The sequence below is a fragment of the Oncorhynchus nerka genome, linkage group LG10 (assembly GCF_034236695.1).
Source record: "Oncorhynchus nerka isolate Pitt River linkage group LG10, Oner_Uvic_2.0, whole genome shotgun sequence".
Lineage (NCBI taxonomy): Eukaryota > Metazoa > Chordata > Actinopteri > Salmoniformes > Salmonidae > Oncorhynchus > Oncorhynchus nerka.
Window position 1 is genome coordinate 35,439,766 of NC_088405.1, and position 26,232 is coordinate 35,465,997.

General features: G+C 44.4%; 1 protein-coding gene across 2 annotated transcripts in view; it reads left to right on the top strand.

Annotated features, from left to right (window-relative positions):
- prkn (parkin RBR E3 ubiquitin protein ligase) overlaps nt 1–26,232 on the top strand; it is a 94,948-nt gene that overhangs the window by 15,515 nt on the left and 53,201 nt on the right. For both annotated transcript variants that reach the window (XR_003864474.2, XM_029669701.2), the window contains exons 3-7: nt 4,725–4,947; nt 7,877–7,995; nt 10,762–10,845; nt 10,982–11,097; nt 14,706–14,842. Coding sequence is in view for 1 of the 2 variants with exons in the window: in XM_029669701.2 (XP_029525561.1) it covers nt 4,725–4,947; nt 7,877–7,995; nt 10,762–10,845; nt 10,982–11,097; nt 14,706–14,842 (679 nt within the window). In the remaining variant the exon portion in view is untranslated. The remainder of the gene's footprint in view (nt 1–4,724; nt 4,948–7,876; nt 7,996–10,761; nt 10,846–10,981; nt 11,098–14,705; nt 14,843–26,232) is intronic.

A 26,232-nucleotide genomic window follows, 5' to 3' on the forward strand; every position in this document is an offset into this window, starting at 1 on the left:
AGTATGCACCCTTGAGGGGGGCGACAGATGTTGAGGATCAGCGTGGCAAATGTGTTGTTGCCTACTCTTACCACCTGGGGGCGGCCCATCAGGAAGTTCAGGATCCAGTTGCAGAGGGAGGAGTTTAGTCCCAGGGTCCTTAGCTTAGTTATGAGTTTTGTGGGCACTATGGTGTTGAACGCCGAGCTGTAGTCAATGAACGGCATTCTCACATAGGTGTGTGTTCCTTTTGTCCAAGTGGGAAATGGTAGTGTGGAGTGCGATTGAGATTGCGTCATCTGTGGATTTGTTGGGGCGGTATGCGAATTGGAGTGGGTCTAGGGTTTCCAGGATGATGGTGTTGATGTGAGCCATGACCAGCCTTTCACAGTGCCAGGCCTCTAGGCTCAGACAAGTCGCTAGTCACTGGTGTTTAACTGCCACAGTCTGAGATGTGTGCCTCTGACATTTTGTAGTGACGAGAGGAGCGTTCACTGTTATGTGCTCTATTAGCTTTCTCATCCCCGAGGGAGTGCCATCTCTCTCACTTCCTTCTACTCCTCTCGCTCTCTCGCGCTCCCTTCCAGTAGCCTACAAGTTCCTCTCTTATTCTCCCTTCCACGTCGCCCTTCCTCCCCCTCTCTTTTTCTTTGTTATCCCTCCTGCTCCATCCCTTCCTTTTACTCATAAATGACACGGCCTAAATTACAACATGTCAGATTTATCTTAATCATTAGGCCTGCTAGGTGTGGTCTCAAATCACATTTTATTGGTCACATACACATGGTTAGCAGATGTTAATGCGAGAGTAGCGAAATGCTTGTGCTTCTAGTTCCGACCGTGCAGTAATATCTAACAAGTAATCTAACAATTTCACAACAACTACCTTATACACACAAGTGTAAAGGAATGAATAAGAATATGTACATATAAATATATGGATGAGCGATGGCCGAACGGCATAGGTAAGATGCAGTAGATGGTATAGAGTACAGTATATACCCTACATTACTCATCTCATATGTATGTAAACATTATGTAAAGTGGCATTGTTTAAAGTGACAAGTGGTACATTTATTACATCCAATTTTTACTTATTAAAGTGACTAGAGATTTGAGTTAGTATGTTGGCAGCAGCCACACAATGTTAGTGATGGCTGTTTAACAGTCTGATGTCCTTGAGATAGAAGCTGTTTTTCAGTTTCTCGGTCCCAGCTTTGATGCACCTGTACTGACCTCGCCTTCTGGATGATAGTGGGGTGAACAGGCAGTTCAGTTGAATGTGCATCTGTAAAAGTTTGTGAGTGTTTTTGGTGACAAGCCAAATATCTTCAGCCTCCTGAGGTTGAAGAGGCGCTGTTGCATGTCTGATGTCTGATGTACAGGTACTCTAAGGAGTGAGTCCCCACCTCATACAAGACAAGTTGATTCCGTCATCCAATCTCCTTGTCCTTGAGTTGCCACTTTGTTCAACCATATAATAAGACAAGGAGCTCTATCCTGCTAATTGCAGTGAAACAATCGGCGCAGACACGGTTTCTTTTTGCAGAGTGGCGCTGAGCTTTTTCACTGTAGAGAATGAGCTGCACAGGGAGTTGGTAGTCTCAGCCCACATTATTCACAGTCTTCACAGGATTTCAGGTGCTTTGCTCAGCCTTTCACAAATATTTGTCTGCATGCTAGGGACTGAGCCACTAAAGACTCCTGTATCTTTCACTTTGCGGCCTTGAATGGTTTAGTGTTACTTGTTTGATATTGTGCGACATTGCTCAAGTGACTCCTACCTCTATCCAGGGGAAACAGTCAGTTTAGTTCAATTCACCTCACTTCAATGAACTTTATTAATTCCCAATGGGCCGATGTTGCTGTGCAGAAAAAGCATATTACAGCAGACGTTTTTCCCAAAATGACTTGATCTATAATGCAATTATTGATGATGTTGTCGAAACCACCTTCATGAGTCATGGGGCAATTCACAGGTCCTTTGCAGATTGTCCATTAAAATAGTGGTTACAGACTTGTTGGTCTGGCCCTCCTATGAGCAGAGGATGAGTGTGGAAAGGTCACAAGCATGCAACATGAATACACTCATGCTCCCTGGGCCTCTGATGCCTCCAATTAGTGTCTGGGAGAGGAATCAGCCGCTAGGAGACCTTCTTTAAACACCTGTGGGGAGCACAGATGTACTTACGCTGACGATGCTAAATTTGTTGTGTGTTGCGGTTATTGGAAAGGATATTTAGTTTTCAATGTCAGTCAATTGTGTCTTATTTAGCTCCACGTTTGTACCTGCCTTTTACATTATATATAAAAAAAAAATCTCAACAGACAAGCCAAGGTAGATTTAGGCTTGAGGCGCGTGTGTGTGTGTGTGTGTGTGTGTGTGTGTGTGTGTGTGTGTAACCGGAAGTTATTTGATATCAGGTCTGTCAACTACTGTTGCCAAATGTTGATAAAACCAGACATTTGACTTTGAAGGAACATGAAAGTAGCCACGCTGTCGTTATCTTTACTCACCTCCCGGGTTACAATCAGGGGTTCTAGACCGCAGTAAAGTAATGCATCAAACGGTCCCAAACGGCAGTAACGTAAAGCTGATGTGGCAGAGCTGTGGAGGGGCTATCAACAAATCAATCCGATTTAATTCAAGGAATTTGCACAAAGTGCTTTGCAGTAGCTAAGGAATCAACTCTTCCATACAGTTGAATTTGGGTTTGAATAGAGACCAATGGGAATATCAATCTTAAATATATTGGTCTCTATTTAACTAATTATAGTTGTCATTCCAGGAAATGGTTGGCACTTGCGTCCCTTTGATATTTTAAGTAGAAATTGTGCACCAATATTACATTTGAAAAACATGTTATATTTAATGAAATGCCCTTTTTAATATAGACCTGGCGAATTCAATAGATTATATTTACTATACTAGTAAAGACTTGCTCAAGTGCCAAAATTCAGCATTTTGACATGTCCCTCCATGCACCCTCTCATGACTTCTAGGATAATTTTAACCCACTTAACCCCAAAATGTCTCCAAGTTTTCACCACCATTGTAAAGTCCTTAGTTAGTTTGTTGCTTTGAAAAAGTAATTTCTGATTATAAATATTTATTTAATGTGATTTAGTGAATCATTTTAAGGTGAAGCTTTTATGTAACTGCCCCGCCCTGTTGCACACAACAAGCTTCCATTTCCCCTGTCACAAGGGGATTCACGGCTGATTTAAGATGAAATCGTCAAACCTGTTACAGTCAACCATGTTACTTTATTTGGCAACTTACTGTAGTATTTTTGAGATGGGGAAAACAACACGTTTTAAAAAATTAAGTTAACATGTGCTCTTTGTGACAGAATGTTTCAATTAGGTGAAGGCACTGAATTGGTGGAACGACCTAGTTATTTTTCCTCAGTCTGGCTGTATAGCTAAAGCTGCTAGCTCCAGATCCATCGTACCGTCTGAGCTGTGCTAGCTGTCTCGCATAGTAGAACTTTCAGCCACAGGTTCTTCATTAAAAAAAAAAAAAATCCACGCTGTTGAGCCCGAGAAAATTAACCAGATCAAACACATTTTGTTTGTATATTTTGCCAGTCATTTGGCACGCCAGGCTTCTCGGGGTGAAATTATCTCCCTTCTATGGATTAGTTCACAAATGAGGACCTCTCTCTCGCTATTGCATCTCTCTCTCTCTCTAATAAACTCTTTGCTTTAACTAGGACCTGTTTGCGCTACCTGCCGCAGCTTATTTGCATCACACATTTTTACTCCGTTCTCAGAAAATGAACTCCATGAAACAAATGCCAATGTATTCATTTCCTGCCGAATTATAAAATATCTACTTGGATCCTTTCCAGTCTTTGCAGATCTAGTGTACTGCTGCAGGTGTAATCACTAGGCTGGGGCTGATTTGGAATGGCTGCTACCATTATAAGAAAAGTAACACTTTAAGATAAAGCTTTGACAGCTGGTGACACAAGCACACCTTTCAGAACTGTTTCTCTTTTCATATTTTCTTTCGCACCCAAACACCTGAGTTACATGTGAGATTTGATTATGCTTAGTTGTTAGCTCACTAGTTCTCCTCCAGTGAAATGCTGGTGTTTTTAAAACAAACATTTCCTGTTGTTGTTTTCCCAACTATGGTTTTTGACAGGGGAGAGTTTTTTAAAAACATTTTATTTTGTATTTTCTCCCACACTGGGAGCTACAAAGAAACTTCAGGGAGACAAACTTCAAAAATGAAACTTGAAAGCTTTCCAGGAGAGTAAGCTATCGTCAGTGATTAACGCCAGACCCTGTTTGTTTAGCCTACTTCTGCATCAATGGAGGGGTTTAGATCTAATATGGCTGATGGATTTGCATATAATTTCAGTGACATGTTGAAAAACACTTTTTAATTGTGAATTTTGGGGTAGATTGAAAACGTGTTGCCCTGAAATGGTACAGCAGCTGTATTGGAAATGATAAAACGGAGATGTACCTAAACAGATTAGGTAATAAAAATTAAAAAAGACCCGTAGTTGTATGATCCATATCTTTAGGCATTTTTGATGTGTTTTGATCTAATTTACTGCAGTGGTATGTGATTTCATTTTATGGCTGGTTTACAGTCCATCTGACAACAGGTTTGTGTACTACAATGTGACAACTGTACATAGACAGACGATCTACATGTGCTAAACCGAGGTTTAAATAACTGTCTTTCTCTGTCTCTCTCTCTCTCTCTCTATTTACCTGACCTACAGGGCTGTGACCTCCCAGAGCAGAGTACCGTGCACGTGGTGCTGCCTCCCCCGGGGTCGGGCCGGTGCTCTGACCTGGCCCTGCAGCACCGTCTGGGTCGAGGGGTGGACAGCCTCACCCGCCTGGACCTCACCGCCTCCCGCCTGCCCACTACCTCCACCGGCCTGGCTGTCATACTGGAAACTGATGACGAGCAGAGAGCCAGGGAAGAGCCTGAACACACAGGTGTGTGTTCGCATGTGACAATACACTGAGTCTTTATGTCTTGCCCTCATTCACCCTCTGAATGGCGCCACATACACAATCCACGTCTCAATTGTTTGAAGGCTTAAAAATCCTTCTTTAACCCGTCTCCTCCCCTTCGTTGACACTGATTTGAAGTGGAATTAACAAGTGACATCAATAAGGAACCATAGGTTTCACCTGGATTCACCTGGTCACTGTCATGTAAAGGGCAGGTGTTCCTAATGTTTTGTACACTCGGTGTATGTGTATCTTGGCTGTTTGGTGTTCCATAAACTCTAAAAGCATAGAAAATGACACAGACAAGCCAAGGTGCCAAAATGACACAAGTCCTATTTGGGTCTGCATGAACACGCAGGGAGCTCAGAAGTGACTCTGTGGCCTTGACATTCGTGCCCCATTTAAACAGTACAACCGCTCCCTGAATGCAGCCTTCTAAACGGTTGATTGGGATTCAGCAGTCGGTCTCCAGACATCTGTGGGAAATGGAAATATATACAGGTATTGGCTTTGACCTCTGTATCCCGGCTCAAAGGCAAACCTTTTTAAAGCTGTCTTCTTACTACCCTCCAACATTCGCCTCCGTCTGCCTACCCTCCAACACTCGCCTCCTTCTGCCTACCCTCCAACACTCGTCTCCTTCTGCCTACCCTCCATCTGCCTACCCTCCAACACTCGCCTCCGTCTGCCTACCCTCCAACACTCGCCTCCTTCTGCCTACCCTCCAACACTCGCCTCCTTCTGCCTGCCCTCCAACACTCGCCTCCGTCTGCCTGCCCTCCAACACTCGCCTCCGTCTGCCTACCCTCCAACACTCGCCTCCGTCTGCCTACCCTCCAACACTCGCCTCCGTCTGCCTACCCTCCAACACTCGCCTCCGTCTGCCTACCCTCCAACACTCGCCTCCGTCTGCCTACCCTCCAACACTCGCCTCCGTCTGCCTACCCTCCAACACTCGCCTCCGTCTGCCTACCCTCCAACACTCGCCTCCGTCTGCCTACCCTCCAACACTCGCCTCCGTCTGCCTACCCTCCAACACTCGCCTCCGTCTGCCTACCCTCCAACACTCGCCTCCGTCTGCCTACCCTCCAACACTCGCCTCCGTCTGCCTACCCTCCAACACTCGCCTCCGTCTGCCTACCCTCCAACACTCGCCTCCGTCTGCCTACCCTCCAACACTCGCCTCCGTCTGCCTACCCTCCAACACTCGCCTCCGTCTGCCTACCCTCCAACACTCGCCTCCGTCTGCCTACCCTCCAACACTCGCCTCCGTCTGCCTACCCTCCAACACTCGCCTCCGTCTGCCTACCCTCCAACACTCGCCTCCGTCTGCCTACCCTCCAACACTCGCCTCCGTCTGCCTACCCTCCAACACTCGCCTCCGTCTGCCTACCCTCCAACACTCGCCTCCGTCTCCCTACCCTCCAACACTCGCCTCCGTCTGCCTACCCTCCAACACTCGCCTCCGTCTGCCTACCCTCCAACACTCGCCTCCGTCTGCCTACCCTCCAACACTCGCCTCCGTCTGCCTACCCTCCAACACCTACCTTCTTCTGCCTACCCTGCAACACTCACCTCCTTCTGCCTACCCTGCAACACTCACCTCCTTCTGCCTTCCCTGCAACACTCACCTCCTTCTGCCTTCCCTCCAACACTCACCTCCTTCTGCCTACCCTCCAACACTCACCTCCTTCTGCCTACCCTCCATCTGCCTACCCTCCAACACTCGCCTCCGTCTGCCTACCCTCCAACACTCGCCTCCGTCTGCCTACCCTCCAAACACTCGCCTCCGTCTGCCTACCCTCCAAACACTCGCCTCAGTCTGCCTACCCTCCAAACACTCGCCTCAGTCCGCCTACCCTCCAAACACTTGCCTCAGTCTGCCTACCCTCCAAACACTCGCCTCCGTCTGCCTACCCTGCAACACTCACCTCCTTCTGCCTACCCTGCAACACTCACCTCCTTCTGCCTACCCTGCAACACTCACCTCCTTCTGCCTACCCTGCAACACTCACCTCCTTCTGCCTTCCCTGCAACACTCACCTCCTTCTGCCTTCCCTCCAACACTCACCTCCTTCTGCCTACCCTCCAACACTCACCTCCTTCTGCCTACCCTCCAACACTCACCTCCTTCTGCCTACCCTCCGTCTGCCTACCCTCCAACACTCGCCTCCGTCTGCCTACCCTCCAACACTCGCCTCCGTCTGCCTACCTTCCAACACTCGCCTCCTTCTGTCTCTCAACCCAACCCACCATAACGTCTCCTTTATCTGCCCCCTCTGATCAGTAGGCTCTCCCTCCATCCTCCTGTAAAGTCATTACCATAATGGAGACCTCTCTCCCAGGAAACATAAATTAGACATGCGAAGGCTTAAAGCCACTCCGCCCCATTTTTATTGGGAATCGCGGCCCACTCCAGCGCCCCCATGCTTTTAGCTCTAATGAGAATGCTGTTTCTTCCTGGTCCCTCTCGCTGTGTGTGTGTGTATGAATGGATGCCTGTATGGTGTGGTGACTTTAAATGAGGCATGCAGGACACGTCCTCCTCTCTTTAATAAATCATCTGCCAAGAAGACGTCTGGTTGCTTCTCTCCGCTAATTGGATCAGTGTGTCTGTGTTCTGGGCTGCAGCCAGACAGACTACAGACTGGAGATGTCCCTTGTCCTTGTGTCATCGTCCTCGCATAATGCGAAAGTCTTAGTGTCCATCTATTCAAACTAAAGAGGACCATGAAATACAATGGATGTTTTTCTACTGCACAATATAGGGCATAGTACACTTACAACTCATATGTTCTACCATTAAATGTCCTATGTCACCATTTGCTGAGTCCACTGGCTTCATTTCAGCCTTGCTACAATCTGCTACTGTTTCTCCTCTGACAGAATGTGTGGTTGTGTTCCCATACAGAGCCCAGACCTCACAGCAGCTTCTATGTGTACTGCAAGAGTGTGTGCCGGGCCATCCAGCCGGGGAAGCTACGCGTGCGCTGCCGAGCCTGCAAGCAGGGAACCCTCACCTTGAGCCGGGTATGTCAAGCAAGAATGGAAGACTACAATACTGTAGCCAAGAGCCACTTCCACGGAGCAACTCTCACTGACAGAAGTACTGCGTTTAAGATGCGCTGTTTCTCAGAGGACAACAAAGTCACATTTTGTTTGACGCCGTGACTCCTTTCTGTTGCTCAACTGAGTAAAATGCGTATTTATCTACGCACAATGGCTTCGAGCTTAGACCGGTAGATCCACGGCGAACAATAATCCCACATTACCCTCCATCTATCCCCTCCTTTGTTATTGCATAACACTGTTATTGTTATTTTCTCAAACGGAGGAAATCTGTCACATCTCCACAGTGACAGTAGACTCTTCCTCTGCCTGTCTGTTCAGCCTGCGGCCGTATTTACCTCAGGTCCTTATGGGACTTCTCTCTCTGTGTGTGTGTGTGTGTGTGCGTGTGAATGGGCAGGACTCCCACAAAAAAGGATCCTGCCATTCTTTAGACTACGACTGAGTGACATCTGTTTGTCCACTGTTTGTTATGGCAACATTGTCCACTCTCCGTGCCAGTTTCCTGCCAGGGCTGGTGATTACCTACAGTACCTCAAGCTTGGATAGGTCCCCAGTCAGTCCCTTCAAATCGCCTTTCCCTTCTCATACCCAGACAATCATACCCAGACAACCCAGACAAACATCCGGAGTTACACTCTGTCCCCTCTGACCACTGTCCTCTCCATACCTGACCACAGCCCAGCTGAAACTGCCACTCACACTGCTATCTCTCACAACCACAGCCTCACAGACTCCATTGCACCCAACCCTCCCTGACCCCATACATCTAGGAGAAACTGATTGCTCCTGAGACCGACCTGTCAGTCACATAGGTTTGTGTGTATAGCCGGGGGGCCTCTCAGTCACCTAGGTGAGAGTGTAGGAGACAGGAAATGAGGCTCACAGTAGGTCCCTGAGCCTGGTATCAGAGTAGGTGTTAATTAGCATGCTGCTCTCAGTGTGTGTGCCCGATGCTTTTAGAAAAAGGCTGTGTGTGTGTGTGTTGTTTTTGTGCTTGTTCAGTGTGCTCTATTGATACAGGGACTGTAATAGATCAACTGAGGTGAGCACAGGTGTCCTCAACTGGCCAATCAGTTTAGCCAATCGAGTGGGGTCCCTCTTCTGCCCACCGATCGCATACCTCGGTCAATGCTGTGAGATGAGCACAGCTGGCGCAGAGATAAACCCTGTAAGTTAGACAATAATCAAATTAAAACTTTGCGAAACGGAGACGTTGAAACCGCTTCCCCGCCGAAAGTAGAGGAAGAGGAATACGGGTGGGTTTCTAAATGAATCATTAATCATTTATATTCAAGGGTGTTTGTGTGTGTAGACACATCAGGGGTCTGTGTGACCTTTCCTGGCTCTCTCTGAGTAGGTGTGTGCGTGTGTGTGTAATCTCATGCCCCACCACCAAGGCACACAGGGTCCCCTCCCTCTACCCCTGCTTCCTCCCACCCAACAGGGAGTAATGATTTTCTTAACCTTTTCAGAGGCTTATTAAGGCCGCTGTCAGAATGTTTAAATGCTTATGCTAATGAGTGGCGTGCAGGCAGAACATAGGAGGATGGGTGGGGTGGTGGGGGGAATCCTCCCAAAACAATAAGGATGCACCAAGCAATCAATGTCTGAACCAGCGTGTGCTCTGTTGAGGAGGGCTGGACCGGCAGCTCGTCCTCATGAGGCCAGAGCGGCTGAACACAACAGGGGTTTCTGACTTTTACTCTGCAGTGCTGAGGGCCTGGCAGCTGCTAAGGCCCACACGAGGGGGGTGTGGCGCCTGGACCATGGGAGGAGCCCATTTTCCACAACCCACAGATCCCTTTAAGGTCTATTCGTTCAGTCACCCTGCAGGGACGTTTAATGGCAGCAGGATAGCTGACCTACGGCTGCCAGGGGGTTGAGGGTGGAACCCCCCCCACCCAAGAGTATGCACAGCAGGTGGGCATAGGCGTTCAAAATCTATATTTTTATTCGGATTTGGGAGAAAAAAAATGCAGTTGTTTCCAGGGTGCTATCCCGGTAGCTTTTGGCTAACCGTTGCCTAGGCTAACAGTGAAAGAGAAGTCTGGTCAGGGGACCTCCATTGAATAGCTGGTTGGCTCGGGTTGACCCCGGAGTCAGGGCGGGGTGTCCGTTTTGTGCAATAACAGTTTTTTTCCTTCTGTGCCAGGATAATGCAACTACTGTCTCTGTTGGATTGTCTGTGTGTGAGGTTGGGGGTGGTCTTCTCTGTGGAGATGTTTGTGATGTGGCTCAGGTATTCAAGCAGTGAAAGGGCCAAATGTGTTTTAACTTTTTGTTTTTGTTTGGCCAAGCCAAGTTGGCCGTAGGCTGGATTTGAGTTTTATAAAATGATTAACAGTGTGGAGATGTTTCAGGAGGTATGGGGCTTATGGGGGTGGGTGGTGGGGGGGGGGGGTCTTTAAGGCTAGAGAGGAGGGGTTTCTCATTTTGTCTGTCGTAGTTGAAGTGTACCTATGATGAAAATTACAGGCCTCTCTCATCTTTTTAAGTGGGAGAACTTGCACAACTGGTGGCTGACTAAATACTTTTTTGCCCCCCTGTAGTTGTAATGTGGTGCTGTATTGTATTGTACTGTGTTGTATACTGTGTAATGGGTTTGTTTGTGGAGGTTGTGGTGGCATGCAATACATTTTTGTGTGTGGTGGGTGGGGCGGGGTAAAGGGTGTTTTTAGTGTAATGGGGAAGTCCCGTTAAAGTAAAAAGTCTCTCTCCCCCCAGGGCCCGTCATGTTGGGACGATGTCCTCCTCCCAGAGCGTATCCATGGCGTCTGTCAATCAGAGGGTTGCCTTGGCAGAGTAGCGGTGAGACCAGTGAACTATCCACAACCGCCTCAAAACCCCCTCACTGCCACCACAACGGAATTACAATCTCATAACATGACCACACCTCCACCAAACAACATGTACCTCGTGTCTCTCTCTTATCTGCCTTCCATAGGAGTTTTACCTGAAGTGTGCTGCCCACCCCACCTCTGATGATGACACGTCTGTGGCCCTGGACCTCGTCATGCCCAATGTGCGGGATGTCCCATGCATTGCCTGCACAGATATCATGTAAGTACGTGTACAATATTGTCTGTGCAGCCTCTATATCGGCCTAATATAAGTAGCATGTTTAACATGAAAGCAATAGACCGACTTAGGCTCACACACACACACACACACACACACGCGCTTGCAGGCAGGTAGACAGATGCACCCCCCTGGCCCTGTCTCTCCCTCCTGCAGTCTCTCCCTCCTACAATCAGTGGCTCCAGGCAAACAAAGCTGTGATTCTGTCACCGTGGCATATAACAGATGAAGGTCAGCCTCCCCATCCCTGTGATGACGGCGGCCATACTGTCACTGCCTCACCCACAGAGGACAAAAGAAGGGAGGGCCAGTCCGTCACCTGCTGCCCGCATCCGATACAATGGAGCCCAATCACAGACGCCCTCGTCTCAAATCAAGGACTCGCCGCTACGAGCGTGATTGAAGTGGGGCCGTACAATTACCCTCCTGAGTGAAGCTTTGTTTTTCCCGGCGTTCCTCTCGCCTTGCTGCCGCCACTTAGCACAATCAGCTCTTTGGTTTGTTTAAAAGGGCAAACGAATGAGGAAACCACAGTCACAGGGTTACTACTGTGAGACTAATACAGGGGGCGTTTCTCAATATGCATACTACCATGCTCCTCACTCTCACGCTCGGAGTTCATTCCCCCGAGGACGTTCTCTTGCAAACGTTCTTTGGTGGACGAGCGTGTGGAGAATGCATGCAATTGTACATTTGAGACGCACTGCGCACTCTCCTGCTACTGCATTACCTTTGACTGATACAGATGACACGAGATAACTACGTTAAAGCAAACGCAACTTCATAATTATCAGCCAGCTATATGTGAATCGTGTTAATCTAGATAGCCAGCTAGTTTAACATGTAAACAAATGACCTACAACTAATGTTATGAAAGGTAGCTGGCCAATGTTGGCTACGAATTCTTCGTAGGTCGGTAGTTACCAATTTTTTGGTCAGTTAGCCTGCGGTCTATGGATATTCTAGGCAGTTAAACATGCCAAAAATGAACACCGTATGTATTTATTAAGTCAACTTTTCATTCTCGAAGTCCGAGTTCATTTTCTATCGCTTCAGCTCAAAACCAGCCACCATTTTTTTTCTGGAAATATTACATAGTTTGTTACGTGGTTGCATCATATTACGTCAACAATCCTGGGAATATTTCAGTTGACGCTTGCATTGATGCGTGCTTTGAAATGTGCATGAACAAAGTATGCTTCTGAGAACTACCCTCTGTGCTCTGTTTTTCATACTTTCAGAAGTAACAAGATGTGCTTTGGCTGAGTGAGTGAGTGAGTGGGTGGTTGCTAGGCTTCTTGAGTACAATAATATGTACAGTAGGTGCTGTATGCAAGCAAGTTCAACCTTGGAGAGGCCGAAGGTCTGAAGGATTTCTCTGGCTGAGGTTGGACTGGCTTAGTTTATTTAATTTGTTTAGGCGTTACTCAGCCAGGTCAGTTAATTGGGTCATTGATGTCATTTGCAATTGAATGGAGTGAAGCAATACATAAAGTCAAGTGGAGATGTTGGGGAGAGACGTCGTCTGTGAGAAGAGGGCAAGAATGAGGGACAAGGAGAACAGGTGAGGAACAGAAGAGGGATGTAGAGAGAGGAAGACCACACTCACCTGCGTGGATGTTAGTGTGTCAGTGGTGAACAGTTGCTCTCGCTCAGTATCCCTGGCCCCTCTGTTTTTGTAGCAGCCATGATATATCAGAGCTCCTCTGCGACCTCCGGTCTCGCACTGCTGCTTTTCCCCTGCCTTCCGCACTAAATGAATCCCCCCTGTGGCCTGTGATAGAACAAAACACTTACCAGCGCGGGAAACGCATGTTTACATTGCCAAAACCAGTGAAATAGATCATGAACAAAAGTGAAGTAAACAATCAAAAATGAACAGTAAACATTACACTCACAAAAGTTTCAAAGGGATAAAGGCATGTCAAATGTCATTATGGCTATATAGTGTTGTAATGATGTACGAAAGGAAAAATAAGTTTAATATATACATACAGTTGAAGTCGGAAGTTTACATACACTTACGTTGCAGTCATTAAAACTCGTTTTTCAACCACTCCACAAATTTCTTGTTTACAAATGATAGTTTTGGCAAGTCGGTTAGGACATCTAATTTGTGCACAATTGTTTACAGACAGATTATTTCACTTATAATTCACTGTATCACAATTCCAGTGGGTCAGAAGTTTACATACACTAAGTTGACTGTGCCTTTAAACAGCTTGGAAAATTCCAGAAAATGATGTCATGGCTGTAGAAGCTTCTGATGGGCTAATTGACATAATTTCAGTCAATTGAAGGTGTACCTGTGGATGTATTTGAAGGCCTACCTTCAAACTCAGTGCCTTTTTGCTTGACATCACGAGAAATCAAAAGAAATCAGCCAAGACCCCAGAAAAAAATTGTGGACCTCCACAAGTCTGGTTCATAATTGGGAGCAATTTCCAAATGCCTGAAGGTACCACGTTCATCTGTACAAACAATAGTACGCAAGTAAAAACACCATGGGACCACGCAGCCATCATACCGCTCAGGAAGGATACTTGTTCTGTCTTCTAGAGAAGAACATACTTTGGTGCGAAAAGTGCAAATCAATCCCAGAACAACAGCAAAGGACCTTGTGAAGATGCTGGAGGAAACAGGTACAAAAGTATCTATATCCACAGTAAACATGGCCTATATCGACATAATCTGAAAGGCCACTCAGCAAGGAAGAGGTCACTGCTCAAAAACCGCCATAAAAAAATGAATGAAACAAAAATAGAACTGTTTGGCCATAATGACCATCGTTATGTTTGGAGGAAAAAGGGGGAGGCTTGCAAGCCGAAGAACATCACCCCAACCGTGAAGCACGGGGGTGGCAGCATCATGGTGTGGGGGTGCTTTGCTGCAAGAGGGACTGGTGCACTTTACAAGTGTATTGAAGTAACATCTCAAGACATCAGTCAGGAAGTTAAAGCTTGGTCACAAATGGTTCTTCCAAATAGACAATGACCCCAAGCATACTTCCAAAGTTGTGGCAAAGTGGACAACAAAGTTAAGGTATTGGAGTGGTCATCACAAAGCACTGACCTCAATCTCATAGAAAATGTGTGGGAAAACCTGAAAAGGCATGTGCGAACAAGGAGGCCTACAAACCTGACTCAGTTACACCAGCTCTGTCAGGATGAATGGGCCAAAATGCACCTAATTTATTGTGGGAAGCTTGTGGAAGGCTACATGAAATGTTTGACCCAAGATAAACATTTTTAAAGACAATGCTAGCAAATACTAATTGAATGTATATAAACGTCTGACCCACTGGGAATGTGATGGAAGAAATAAAAGCTGAAAGAAATAATTCTCTCTACTATTAATCTGACATTTCACATTCTTAAAATGAAGTGGTGATCTAACTGACCCAAGACAGGGCATTTCTACTAGGATTAAATGTCAGGAATTGTGAAAAACTGAGTTTAAATGTATTTGGCTAATGTGCATGTAAACTTCCGACTTCAACTGTGTGTGAATTTATTTATATATATCTCTACGTCTGTTTCAAGTCAATGATTCTTCATTGTATGAAATGTCTCTGTCTGTCCACTCTGTAGGAGTCCAGTGTTGGTGTCCCAGTGTCCAGACCGCCATGTTATTTGTCTAGACTGCTTCCACATGTACTGTGTGACCCGCCTCAACGAGCGACAATTCATCCACCACCCAGATGTCGGCTACTCACTTCCATGTGCAGGTAAACTTGTGTGAATGTAAGTCAGTTGCACTATTGAGTTCTGGCAAGAGACTGTATGAGTTGTGGTAAGATTGTGAGTTGTGGTCGGACTGTGGTGTGTGTGTGTGTGTGTGTGTGGGTGCTAGTTGTGGTAAGACTGTGTGAGGGGCCTGTCAGTGATGGATTGTGGCTGCTCCCAGGCTGCAGCGAGGGGGAGATGGAATCAGAGCTCTGTTGTCACAGGCACACACACACTGCCCCAGGAGGACACAGGTCACTGTGTAATGGGGCTCTGGGGAAGGCTACTAACCCTCCACCACTGATAGTCTTTGTTCTTTGTATTCTATATTGTTTATTGATTCACCATAGTGAAGTCGTAGGCTCGGGTTTTCTGGGTCTCTGTTTTTCGTTGATTAGGTTTCTCAATTTCTTTTGGTTTTTGCAATCTTCATCAAAGCATTTGTCATTGTTGTTAATTTTCTTAGGTTGTCAGCTTGACATTTTTAGATTTGATAGGGAAGCTGAGAGGTCAAATATTCTGTTTAGGTTTTCTACTGCCAAGTTTACACCTTCACTATTACAGTTAAACCTTTTGTCCAGGAAATTGTCCAGAAGGGATTAAATGTGTTGTTGCCTAATTGCTTTTTGGTAGGTTTCCACACTATTTTCCTTCCATCCATAGCATTTCTTAATATTATTGTTCCTTTGGCTTTGATGCCTCGTGATTGAGCATTGCTCTGTTCAAGTAGAGTGTGATTTTGCTGTGATCTGATAGGGGTCTCAGTGGACTGACTGTGAATGCTCTAAGAGACTGGGTTGAGGTCAGTAGTCTACAGTACTACTGCCAAGAGATGAGCTACAGGTGTACCTACCATAGGAGTCCCCTCCAAGCCTACCATTGACTATGTACTATACATACTCAGCGTATGACAGAGCTGCAAGAGTTGTGAGCTGTTTTCATTGATTATGTTGTAGTAGTTATGTCTAGGGGGCATGTGAGTTTAAGGAATACTGTCACCTCCAGGTAGGTGTTTTGTCCCCCTGTGTGCTGAGGGTGTCGGGGTCTTGTCCAGTTCTGGCATTTAGGTCACCACAGACTAGTACATGCCTGGAAATTGTTGATCTCCCCTTTTAGGACGGAAAACCTGTCATCGTTAAAGTATGGGGATTCCATTGGGCCGATATACAGTTGAAGTCGGAAGTTTACATACACCTTAGCCAAATACATTTAAACTCCGTTTTTCACAATTCCTGACATTTAACCCTAGTAAAAACTCCCTGTCTTAGGTCAGTTAGGATCACCACTTTTTTTTTTTAAGAATGTGAAATGTCAGCATAATAGTAGAGAGAGTGATTTATTTAAGCTTTTATTTATTTCATCACATTCCCAGTGGGTCAGAAGTTTACATACAGTCAATTAGTATTTGGTAGCATTGCCTTTAAATTGTTTAACTTGGGTCAAATATTTTGGGTAGCCTTCCCACAATAAGTTTGTTTGGCCCATTCCTCCTGACAGAGCTGGTGTAACTGAGTCAGGTTTGTAAAGGCCTCCTTGTTGGCACATGCTTTTTCAGTTCTGCCCACAAATATGTTCTGTAGGATTGAGGTCAGGGCTTTGTGATGGCCACTCCAATACCTTGACTTTGTTGTCCTTAAGCCATTTTGCCACAACTTTGGAAGTATGCTTGGGGTCATTGTCCATTTGGAAGACCCATTTGCGACCAAGCTTTAACTTCCTGACTGATGTCTTGAGATGTTGCTTCAATATATTCACATAATTCTCCTCCCTCATGACACCCATCTATTTTGTAAAGTGCACCAGTCCCTCCTGCAGCAAAGCACCCCCACAACATGATGCTGCCACACCCGTGCTTCACGGTTGGGATGATGTTCTTCGGCTTGCAAGCTTTCCCCCTTTTTCCTCCAAACATAACAATGGTCATTATGGCCGAATAGTTCTATGTTTGTATCAGCAGACCAGAGGAAAGTTTCTCCAAAAAGTACGATCTTTGTCCCTATGTACAGTTGCAAACCTTAGTCTGGCTTTTTGGGGGGGGGTTTTGGAGCAGTGGCTTCTTTCTTTCAGGTTATGTCAATATAGGACTAGTTTTACTGTGGATATAGATACTTTTGTACCTGTTTCCTCCAGCATCTTCACAAGGTCCTTTGCTGTTGCTCTGGGATTGATTTGCACTTTTCGCACCAAAGTACGTTCATCTCTAGGAGATTCCTTCTTTCCTGAGCCTTCCTGAGCGGTATGACGGCTGCGTGGTCCCATGGTGTTTATACTTGTGTACTATTGTTTGTACAGATGAACGTGGTACCTTCAGGCATTTGGAAATTGCTCCCAAGGATGAACCAGACTTGTGGAGGTCTAAAAAAAAATTCTGGGCTCTTGGCTCATTTCTTTTGATTTTCCCATGATGCCAAGCAAAGAGGCACTGAGTTTGAAGGTAGGCCTTGAAATGCATCCACAAGTACACTTCTAATTGACTCAAATGATGTCAAATGATGTCAATTAGCCTATCAGAAGCTTCTACAGCCATGACATCATTTTCTGGAATTTTCCAAGCTGTTTAAAGGCACAGTCAACTTAGTGTATGTAAACTTCTGACCCACTGGAATTGTGACACAGTGAAGTATAAGTGAAATAATCTGTCTGTAAACAATTGTTGGAAAAATTACTTGTCATGCGCAAAGTAGATGTCCTAACCGAATTTTGTGGAGTAGTGGAAAAACACGTTTAAATGACTCCAACCTAAGTGTATGTAAACTTCTGACTTCAACTGTAGTTAGCACACACGAGGACATTTTTCTCTGTTGAGATCATTTGACTACTTTGATAGAGTGGGTTAGGTCTGATCTTTACCAAATTATCTCTCTCTCTCTCTCGCTTCTCTTTACTATTGCCCCTCACGTCTAACTGTTTCTCTCCCTATCTTTGCCTCTTTCTTCTCCGGCCTCACTTATTCCTCTCTCTTACTCACACAAGAGAGGAACACTTATGTTGGAGTTTGTTCACTTTGATATCCACACCCTTTCTTCTCAATGCCAGATGCGGCTTTGTAAAGTGGATGTGTCTCTCTCTCTATGTTTAGCAGGTGTTTGAGAGTGGGTATGTTTTAGCCTTGGCTATGGAATTATGTGTGTGTGTACGTGCGTGTGTGTGTGTGTGTGTGTGTGTGTGTGTGTGTGTGTGTGTGTGTGTGTGTGTGTGTGCGTGCGTGCGTGCGTGCGTGCGTGTGTGTGTGTGCGTGCGTGCGTGCGTGCAACAAACACACCCTGTGGCCCGTTTGCCAAGTGCCGTTCCTAGTCTGTTTGTTCAGGCGATCATCACTGTTTGAGCGTCTGCAGACAGGAGATTTGGCAGAAAGGTCAGACTTCACCCACAAATGCCATTTCCATTTTTAAATAACTTTTAACAGCCCAGCCAAAGCACACTTGTCCAAAAGGCATGGATGAAAGGAGAGAAGTTGCAAGCCGGCGACCGCTGAGTTTGAAATAAAGATTGGTCAATCCGATAAAGAGTTTGTGCTAGGAAGGCTGGCGGCAGCTTTTCACTGAGAAAACTAAGCCGGAGCCAAAAAAAGACCTAACCTTCTTTTGAGATGAGGTTTTAGCACACAACTATATTACAGTGTTCAAAGACATAAAACCCTGCAGAATATCCCCGTTTTAACATTCACTCAGAGCATTTGCTCTTTAAAGGTAACTTTAGCTATCTGCATAATATCTCTATACCCTCTCTCCTTCTCTTTATATATCTCTGGCTCCTACATTTCTCTTCTGTCACCCTCCTCTCTCCACCATTTTTGAGTAGTCGGGAGATCTAACTTCTTTGAGTGACATGTAGGGTGAGACAAAGTTTTTCTGTTCATAATTTTCTCTATTTTCTCTCTTTCATGATTATTACCTACGGTAGTATTTCCGACAGCAACAGTGAAACCTTAGAGCCTGTCTCTCTCATAACCTCTGACCCCCTTAGAGAGGGAGCCTAAGACTCAATCTTGTCCCTCCCTCCAAGGGGTTTCAGTCGGGGTCACCCTGTCAAGCAAACACTATCGCACACACAGGAACTGTAGAGTCGGCAGTACTAACAAACCTTCTTCATACATGCATTATGTTGCACAGTGAAATATTGGGGGATACATTGGGGTTTGTCACAAGGTGCCAAGATCAATTTCTTGCCCTGTCTCTTTGGGGTCTCCGGGCGTGGATGGTGACCCGGGTTGCATGTTAAACATGCTAAGCCAGCCTGCCGGCTGGGGGAGAGGGAAGATAAGGTGGAATTGCAGTTGCACCTGTTGGACTCGGCGCTTGACACCTTATCAGCAAGTGAGAAATGTCCATAAATACCAGCCAGTGCCTGCAGCCTCTGCCGTGCAACACAAGGCACCGTCTCTGTAATAGCACAGATACCGAGATCGCATAAAAAAAACCTATCTACCTGATAGGACAGGGAACTACTGGTGGCATATTCTTCTGTATGGTCCCATATCTGTCTATTTTCATGGACATATGCTTTTGCTTTAGCAATATAATCATGTAAAAAACACTATCTGCTCTTGATTAATATTCATTTTGGGCCCTGTATCTGAATTAGATTTATATTCCTGGGAGGATTTGTATATGCTTCACATAAGTATTTGTGCAAGAAACGTGCATCGGCTGTAGATTGATACTCCCGTGAAGACCTTTATCTACTATGGATTCATATTCCTGTGAGGAACCAAGATCTCCTGTTGATCTTTAATATTCCTGCAACCACACACATATGAATAATAACCCATCAAAAGCCATGTCCGTACACAAGAGACCGTGGGCCAAAGAAAGAGGACCAGGAAACCAGGGTGATTCCATACTATCAGGAGCAGAACGTCGTTTTGGTGTCTCAGAATGCTCTGGCAATTCTCACATAGAAACTGAATTGGGAGGAAGGATGATTTTTAAATGCTTATTTTACATTTGTATCACAAACCATTTTCGAGAAAATTATGATGAAAGTGGCCATTGTAGTCCCATTCTAGACATATACATGTCTCCTGTGAGACATAATGATCTGTTAATCATACATGATACAGGCAACATCTTGGTGTCATTATACTACCTATAGTGTTCTCTAATATATGGAGTATGTCTAGATTCTAAAATACTGATTTTCACCTACATTTGTTTAACATTAATATGAATATGTTAAAATGACCCTTTTTGATTCAACTTATTATTTGATTTGTAACAATATACTCTTCAAACGCACTAGATTTCCAGAGTTCTCTCTGGTACTTTTAATGATGTGACCCATTTTAGACATAGAAATGTACATTTATAGGTCGTTAACCAATCACAGCCCTCCTTTAGGATTGCACATTCAGAAAATCACCAGCAGAGGGAGGTCCCTTTTTAAATCCATTTACCATTCACTGTGTTGGTGGTGCTCATAAAATGGATCAAAACTTCACAATTAGCAGAGACCCCACTGGAAATTTGATGTACTTGTAGAGCAGGGGACTCAACTACAATTTGACAAGGTCTGGTCACATTTTCTAGATGGCAAAGGTCCGGCTGAATATTGCCATTTACTGGTGTAGTAACAAACCCCCGCCTCAAGATCCAAATATGTTCAAACTGTTCCCACCCCTCTTGTTGGCATAGAGAACATTTAGCCATTTTAAAGCTCATTCCCTGCAATTATCTACATTTTGCCATGGGGTGGAGATACAATTTAGCAGTTTTAAAGATAATTTCCTGCAATTCTACACATTTTGCCATGTATTATGTGTGTTCTGATACCAGAGTGACTCAACCATATCAACGGGGGCCCCCTGGAGGTCGAGGCCACTATGCATGTAATCTGGACATGATGGCTACAATCTTAAAATAGCTGGTTAGCCTAACTTACCCATCTAGCTAACATTGCCAGTAAGTGATCAACAGGACATTTCTGACAGGTTAAAAATAAGATCTGTCAGTGAATGACATAACAAGAGGATGCAGAAATTGAGTCTTGTATATTCTACTATTAAACCTCTCAACATCAGTAAGTTCTGGACCCCGGTCCGCCAGTTTTTAAAATTTAATTTTTTTAACCTTTATTTACCTAGGCAAGTCAGTTAAGAACAAATTCTTATTTTCAATGACGGCCTAGGAACAGTGGGTTTAACTGCCTGTTCAGGGGCGGAATGACAGATTTGTACCTGGTCAGCTCGGGGATTTGATCTTGCAACCTTCCGGTTACTAGTTCAACGCTCTAACCACTAGGCTACCCTGCCGCCCCAAAAAAGTTGAGAATGTCTGTTGTAGAGTATATTGTTCTAAACAAAATGTCTTAGAATGAACTAAATCAAAAAGGGTAGTTTTGAGATACTCATATTTTTTATGTTGAATAAATGAATGGGAATGTGTATTTCAGAATCTAGACCTACTCCTTATGTTAGAGCACACTATAAGTCAGGGATCATCAACTACATTCAGCCGCGGGCCAAGGCAGCAGCTACTATTTATGTGGTCCAGCAAAATTAAGGCAGTTCTATACAATTAAAAACATTGCATTCGATTTCACAACACATTAAGCGTGTGCCCTCAGGCTACTACTCTTCTACCACATATCTACAACACAAAATCCATGTGTACGTTTGTGTATAGTGCGTATGTTATGTGTCTCTCTTCACAGTCCCCGCTGTTCCATAAGGTGTATTTTGATCTGGTTTTTACACATGATTTTACTGCTTAATGTGGTTTTACTGCTTAATGAGTTCCATGTAGTCATGCCTCTATGCAGTCCTGTGCACCTCCCATAGTCTGTTCTGGACTTGGGACTGTGAAGAGACATGTCTTGTGGGGTATGCATGGGTGTCTGAGCTGTGTACTAGTAGTTTAAACTGATAGCTCGGCGCATTCAATAGCTCGGTGCATTCAAAATGCCAGTACTTCTCACAAATACAAGTAGTGATGAAGTCAATCTCTCCTCTACTTTGTGCTAGGAGAGATTGACATGTGTGTATATATATTATTGTTAGCTCTCTGTGTAGATTTAAGATCCAACTGTGCTGCCCTATTCTGGGTCATTTTTCCTAAGTCCTTCTTTGTGGTACCTGACCACATGAATGGACAGTAGTCCAGATGTGACAAAACTAGGGCCGGCAGGACCTGACTTGTTGATAGCGCTGTTAAGAAGAGCAAGCAGTTATTTATTATGGACAGACCTGTTCCCATCTTAGCTACTGTTGCATCAATTTGTTTTGATAATGACAGGGTTACTCCAAACAGTTTAGTCTCCTCAACTTGCTAAATGTTCACATTATTCATCACAAGATTTAGTTGAGGTTTAGGGTTTAGTGAATGATTTACCCCAAATACAATGCTTTTAGTTTTTGAAATATTTAGGACCAACTTATTTCTTGCCACCTATTCTGAAACTGACTTCAGCTCTTTAAGTGTTGCAGTGATTTCACTTGCTGTGGTAGTTGATGTGTATAGTGTGTTGAGTCATCAACATACATAGACACACAAGCTTTACTCAGAGGCAATGGTAGGTGATTAGTAAAGATTGAAAAGTAAGGGGCATAGACAGCTGCCATGGGGAATGCCTGACTCTACCTGGATTATGTTAGAGAGGCTTCCATTAAAGAACACCCTCTGTGTTCTGTTACAGGTAACTCTCGAGCCACGGTATAGAAGGGGATGTAAAGCCGTAACACATACGTTTTTCCAGAAGCAGATTATGAAGGATAATGTCAAAAGCTGCACTGAAGTCTAACAAACCAGCTCCCACAATCTTTTTATTATCAGTGTTCTCTCAGCCAATCATCAGTCATTTGTGTAAGTGCCGTACATGTTGAATGCCCTTCCCTAAAAGCGTTTTGAAAATCTGATGTTAATTTGTTTACTGTGAAATTGCGTTGTATCTGGTCAAACACTATTTGTTTTCAAAAGTTTACTAAGGGTTGGTATAAGGCTGATTTGGTTGGCTGTTTTGAGACAGTAAAGGGTGCTTTGCTATTCTTGGGTAGCATAAGGGCTTATGTTTCCCTCTAGGCCTGAGGGCATACACTTTCCTGTAGGCTTAGATTTCCTGTAGGCAAATAGGAGTGGCAATATCTTCCACTATCATCCTTTGTCATTTTCCATCCAAGTTGTAAGACCCATGTGGCTTGTTATTGTTGATAGACAACAATAATTGTTTCACCTATTCCACACTCACTTTACAGAATTCTAAATGATAATGAATGTCTTTCATAATTTGGTCAGTTATGCATGGATGTGTAGGTTCAAAATGTGTTGTTGGCATGTCATGCCTAAATGTGCTAGTCTTGCCATTGAAAAAAATCATGAAAGTACTTGGCAATATCAGTGGGTTTTGTGATGAATGAGCAATCTTAATTCGATAAATGATGGAGCCGAGTTCGTCTTTTTGACCAGAATTTCATTCAAGGTGCCCCAAAGATTTTTACTATTGTTCTTTATATCATCTATCTTTGTTTCATAGTAGATTCTTCCTCTTTTTATTCAATTTAGTCACATGATTTCTCAATTTACAGTACGTTTGCCAATCGGCTATGCAGCCAGACTTATTTTCCATTCCTTTTGCCTCATCCCTATAAATCATACAATTTTTCAATTCCTTGTCAATCCACAGGGATTTAACATTTTTTACAGTAATTTTCTTTTTAATGGGTGCATGCTTATTCGTATGTGGAATAAGCAATTTTATAAATGTCAAGTGCAGTGTCTGGTTGCCCCTCCATTTATTTTTTTTATTTACCTTTTTATTTAAAAGTCCATTAAGAATAATTATTATTTTTTACAATGACAAGCCTACCGAGAGGCAAAAGGCACACCACAGACCTAGATCTGGCTACAATGTAATGATCACTACATCTGATTGATGTATATTATAATATTTGACTAAAACATCATTTCAAACCTTGCTTACATTTTGTATACAAACAAATTCCACAAATTAAAATCACTTGGCGCTGATTTGCTGATTTCTTATGTGCAACAATAGAAAAACAAACACATAAATAAATTAAGTTTTGTTTTTTTATTACATTTTGGCTCAGAAAACAGAGAGCGGGCCGCCAGTTGGGGAATGTTGCTATATCAAATCAAATTTCAAATCAAATCAAATTTATTTATAAAGCCCTTCGTACATCAGCTGATATCTCAAAGTGCTGTACAGAAACCCAGCCTAAAACCCCAAACAGCAAGCAATGCAGGTGTAAAAGCACGGTGGCTGGGAAAAACTCCCTAGAAAGGCCAAAACCTAGGAAGAAACCTAGAGAGGAACCAGGCTATTTGGGGTGGCCAGTCCTCTTCTGGCTGTGCCGGGTGAAGATTATAACAGAACCAGATGTTCAAATGTTCATAAATGCCCCGCATGGTCGAATAATAATAAGGCAGAACAGTTGAAACTGGAGCAGCAGCACGGTCAGGTGGACTGGGGACAGCAAGGAGTCATCATGTCAGGTAGTCCTGGGGCATGGTCCTAATCCTATAAGGATTAGAATGACACCAAGATGTTTCTGTGTCATGTACAGACCACAAGGCCTTACAGGAGGCATGTATAGGTCTAAAAGGGCCTAAAATGGCCACTTTCATCATGATTTTTCTTAAATGGTTTGTGATACAAATGTAAAAAGCATGTCAAACAGCTTTCCTCCCAATTAAATATATATGTGAGACTTGCCAAAAATATTTTTCACTCCCGCTGGTGTGGAATCGCCCCAAAAGGCTGTTAAGCAGTATGTAATGAGTTAATAGGGAGTGCTGATGAAATGTGTAGGTGATCTGGAAGAGTTACCAGGCATATATGAGACTCTGCTTTGTGAGAGGAGTATGTGGGTGGTGTGTGTGGCACAGGTTCAGACTCTTCAGTGAGATCCACACACTCTCCTTCCTGAAGACACAGTCTGTGACAAACCAGAGGCAGAGAGAGGAAGGCTTTATGTGTGTTTACAGAGTCCTTATACACCCTCCAGTGTGTTTTGTTTCCCCTCTCAGGAGATGCATGAGAAGTGAGGAGATCACAAATACAACACACATAACCATGCTAGTCCCCAGGGATGAGGGAGAGGAAGAAAAACAAACTGACAGAGAAGGATACAAAACCCTCTGTGAATTGTCCAATAATATCTGTAGTCAAAAGTATGGGCTATTTGCCATTCGGTTGTTGGTTCTACTCCCAGAGCTGAGTCTTGGGTAGAAAGTTGCAAACTTTTCACGTAAAGTGAATTGAAGTGTGTTTGTGTGTAGGGTTGGATAGGTTACTTTCTGAAAGGAATCCATTACAGTTACTAGTTACCAGTCCACAATTGTAATCAGTAATGTAACTTTTGATGACCCAAACTCAGTAACGTAATCTGATTACTTTGTTACTTTTTATATTATTTTCTGCTTAAGAGGCATTGGAAAAAGACAAAAAGGATCCATCAAATGCATTTGGTGGGTCATCATAGTGGTTTCTCACTTGTGGTCAGACACACTCAGGTGGAAAAAACTTAAACTTGTGCCTATTTTCAATGCAGATTGAATGCCCTGTTACTGTTACTAGCCGGCTACCACCCGGTACTTAACCTTGTACCTTAGAGACTGCTGTCCTATGTACATAGTGATTGAACATTGGTCATATTAATAATGTTTATATACTGTTTTACAAACTTCATTTGTATATAACGTATTCTAGTCAAGGCTCTTCCTATACACTCACCGGAAAGTTTATTAGGTACCCCATTCACACACATGGATCGTTCCTACAGACTGTGTGTCACGTGGCTTGCTATATAAAGCAGGCGTTGAGGCATTCAGTTACTGTTCGATTGAACGTTAGAATGGGCAAAACGAGTGACCTAAGCGACTGAGTGTGGTATGATCATCGGTGCTAGGCGTGCCGAATCCAGCATCTTAGAAACGGCCAACCTCCTGAGGCTTTTCACACATGACAGTGTATATAGGGTTTACCGAGAATGATGTGACAAACAAAAAACATCCAGGCAGCGGCAGTCCTGTGGGCGAAAATAGCTCGTTGATGAGAGAGGTCGAAGAAAATGGCAAGAATCGTGCAAGCTAACAGGTTGGCCAGAAACAGTTCAATAACAGGGAAGTACCACAGTGGTGTGCAGAATGGCATATCGGAACGCAGAACTCGTCGATGCTTGTCACGGATGGGCTATTTCAGCAGACGACCACACCAGGTTCCACTCTTTTCATCTAAAAACAACAAGAAGCGGCTCCAGTGGATATGCGATCACCAAAACTGGACAGCTGAGGAGTGGAGAAACATCGCCTGCGCCGACGAATGCTGTTGAGTCATGCTGACGGCAGAGTCAGGATTTTGCGTAAGCAGCATGAGTCCATGGACCCATCCTGCTGGTGTCAATGGTACCGGCTGGTGGCGGTGGTGTACTGGTTTA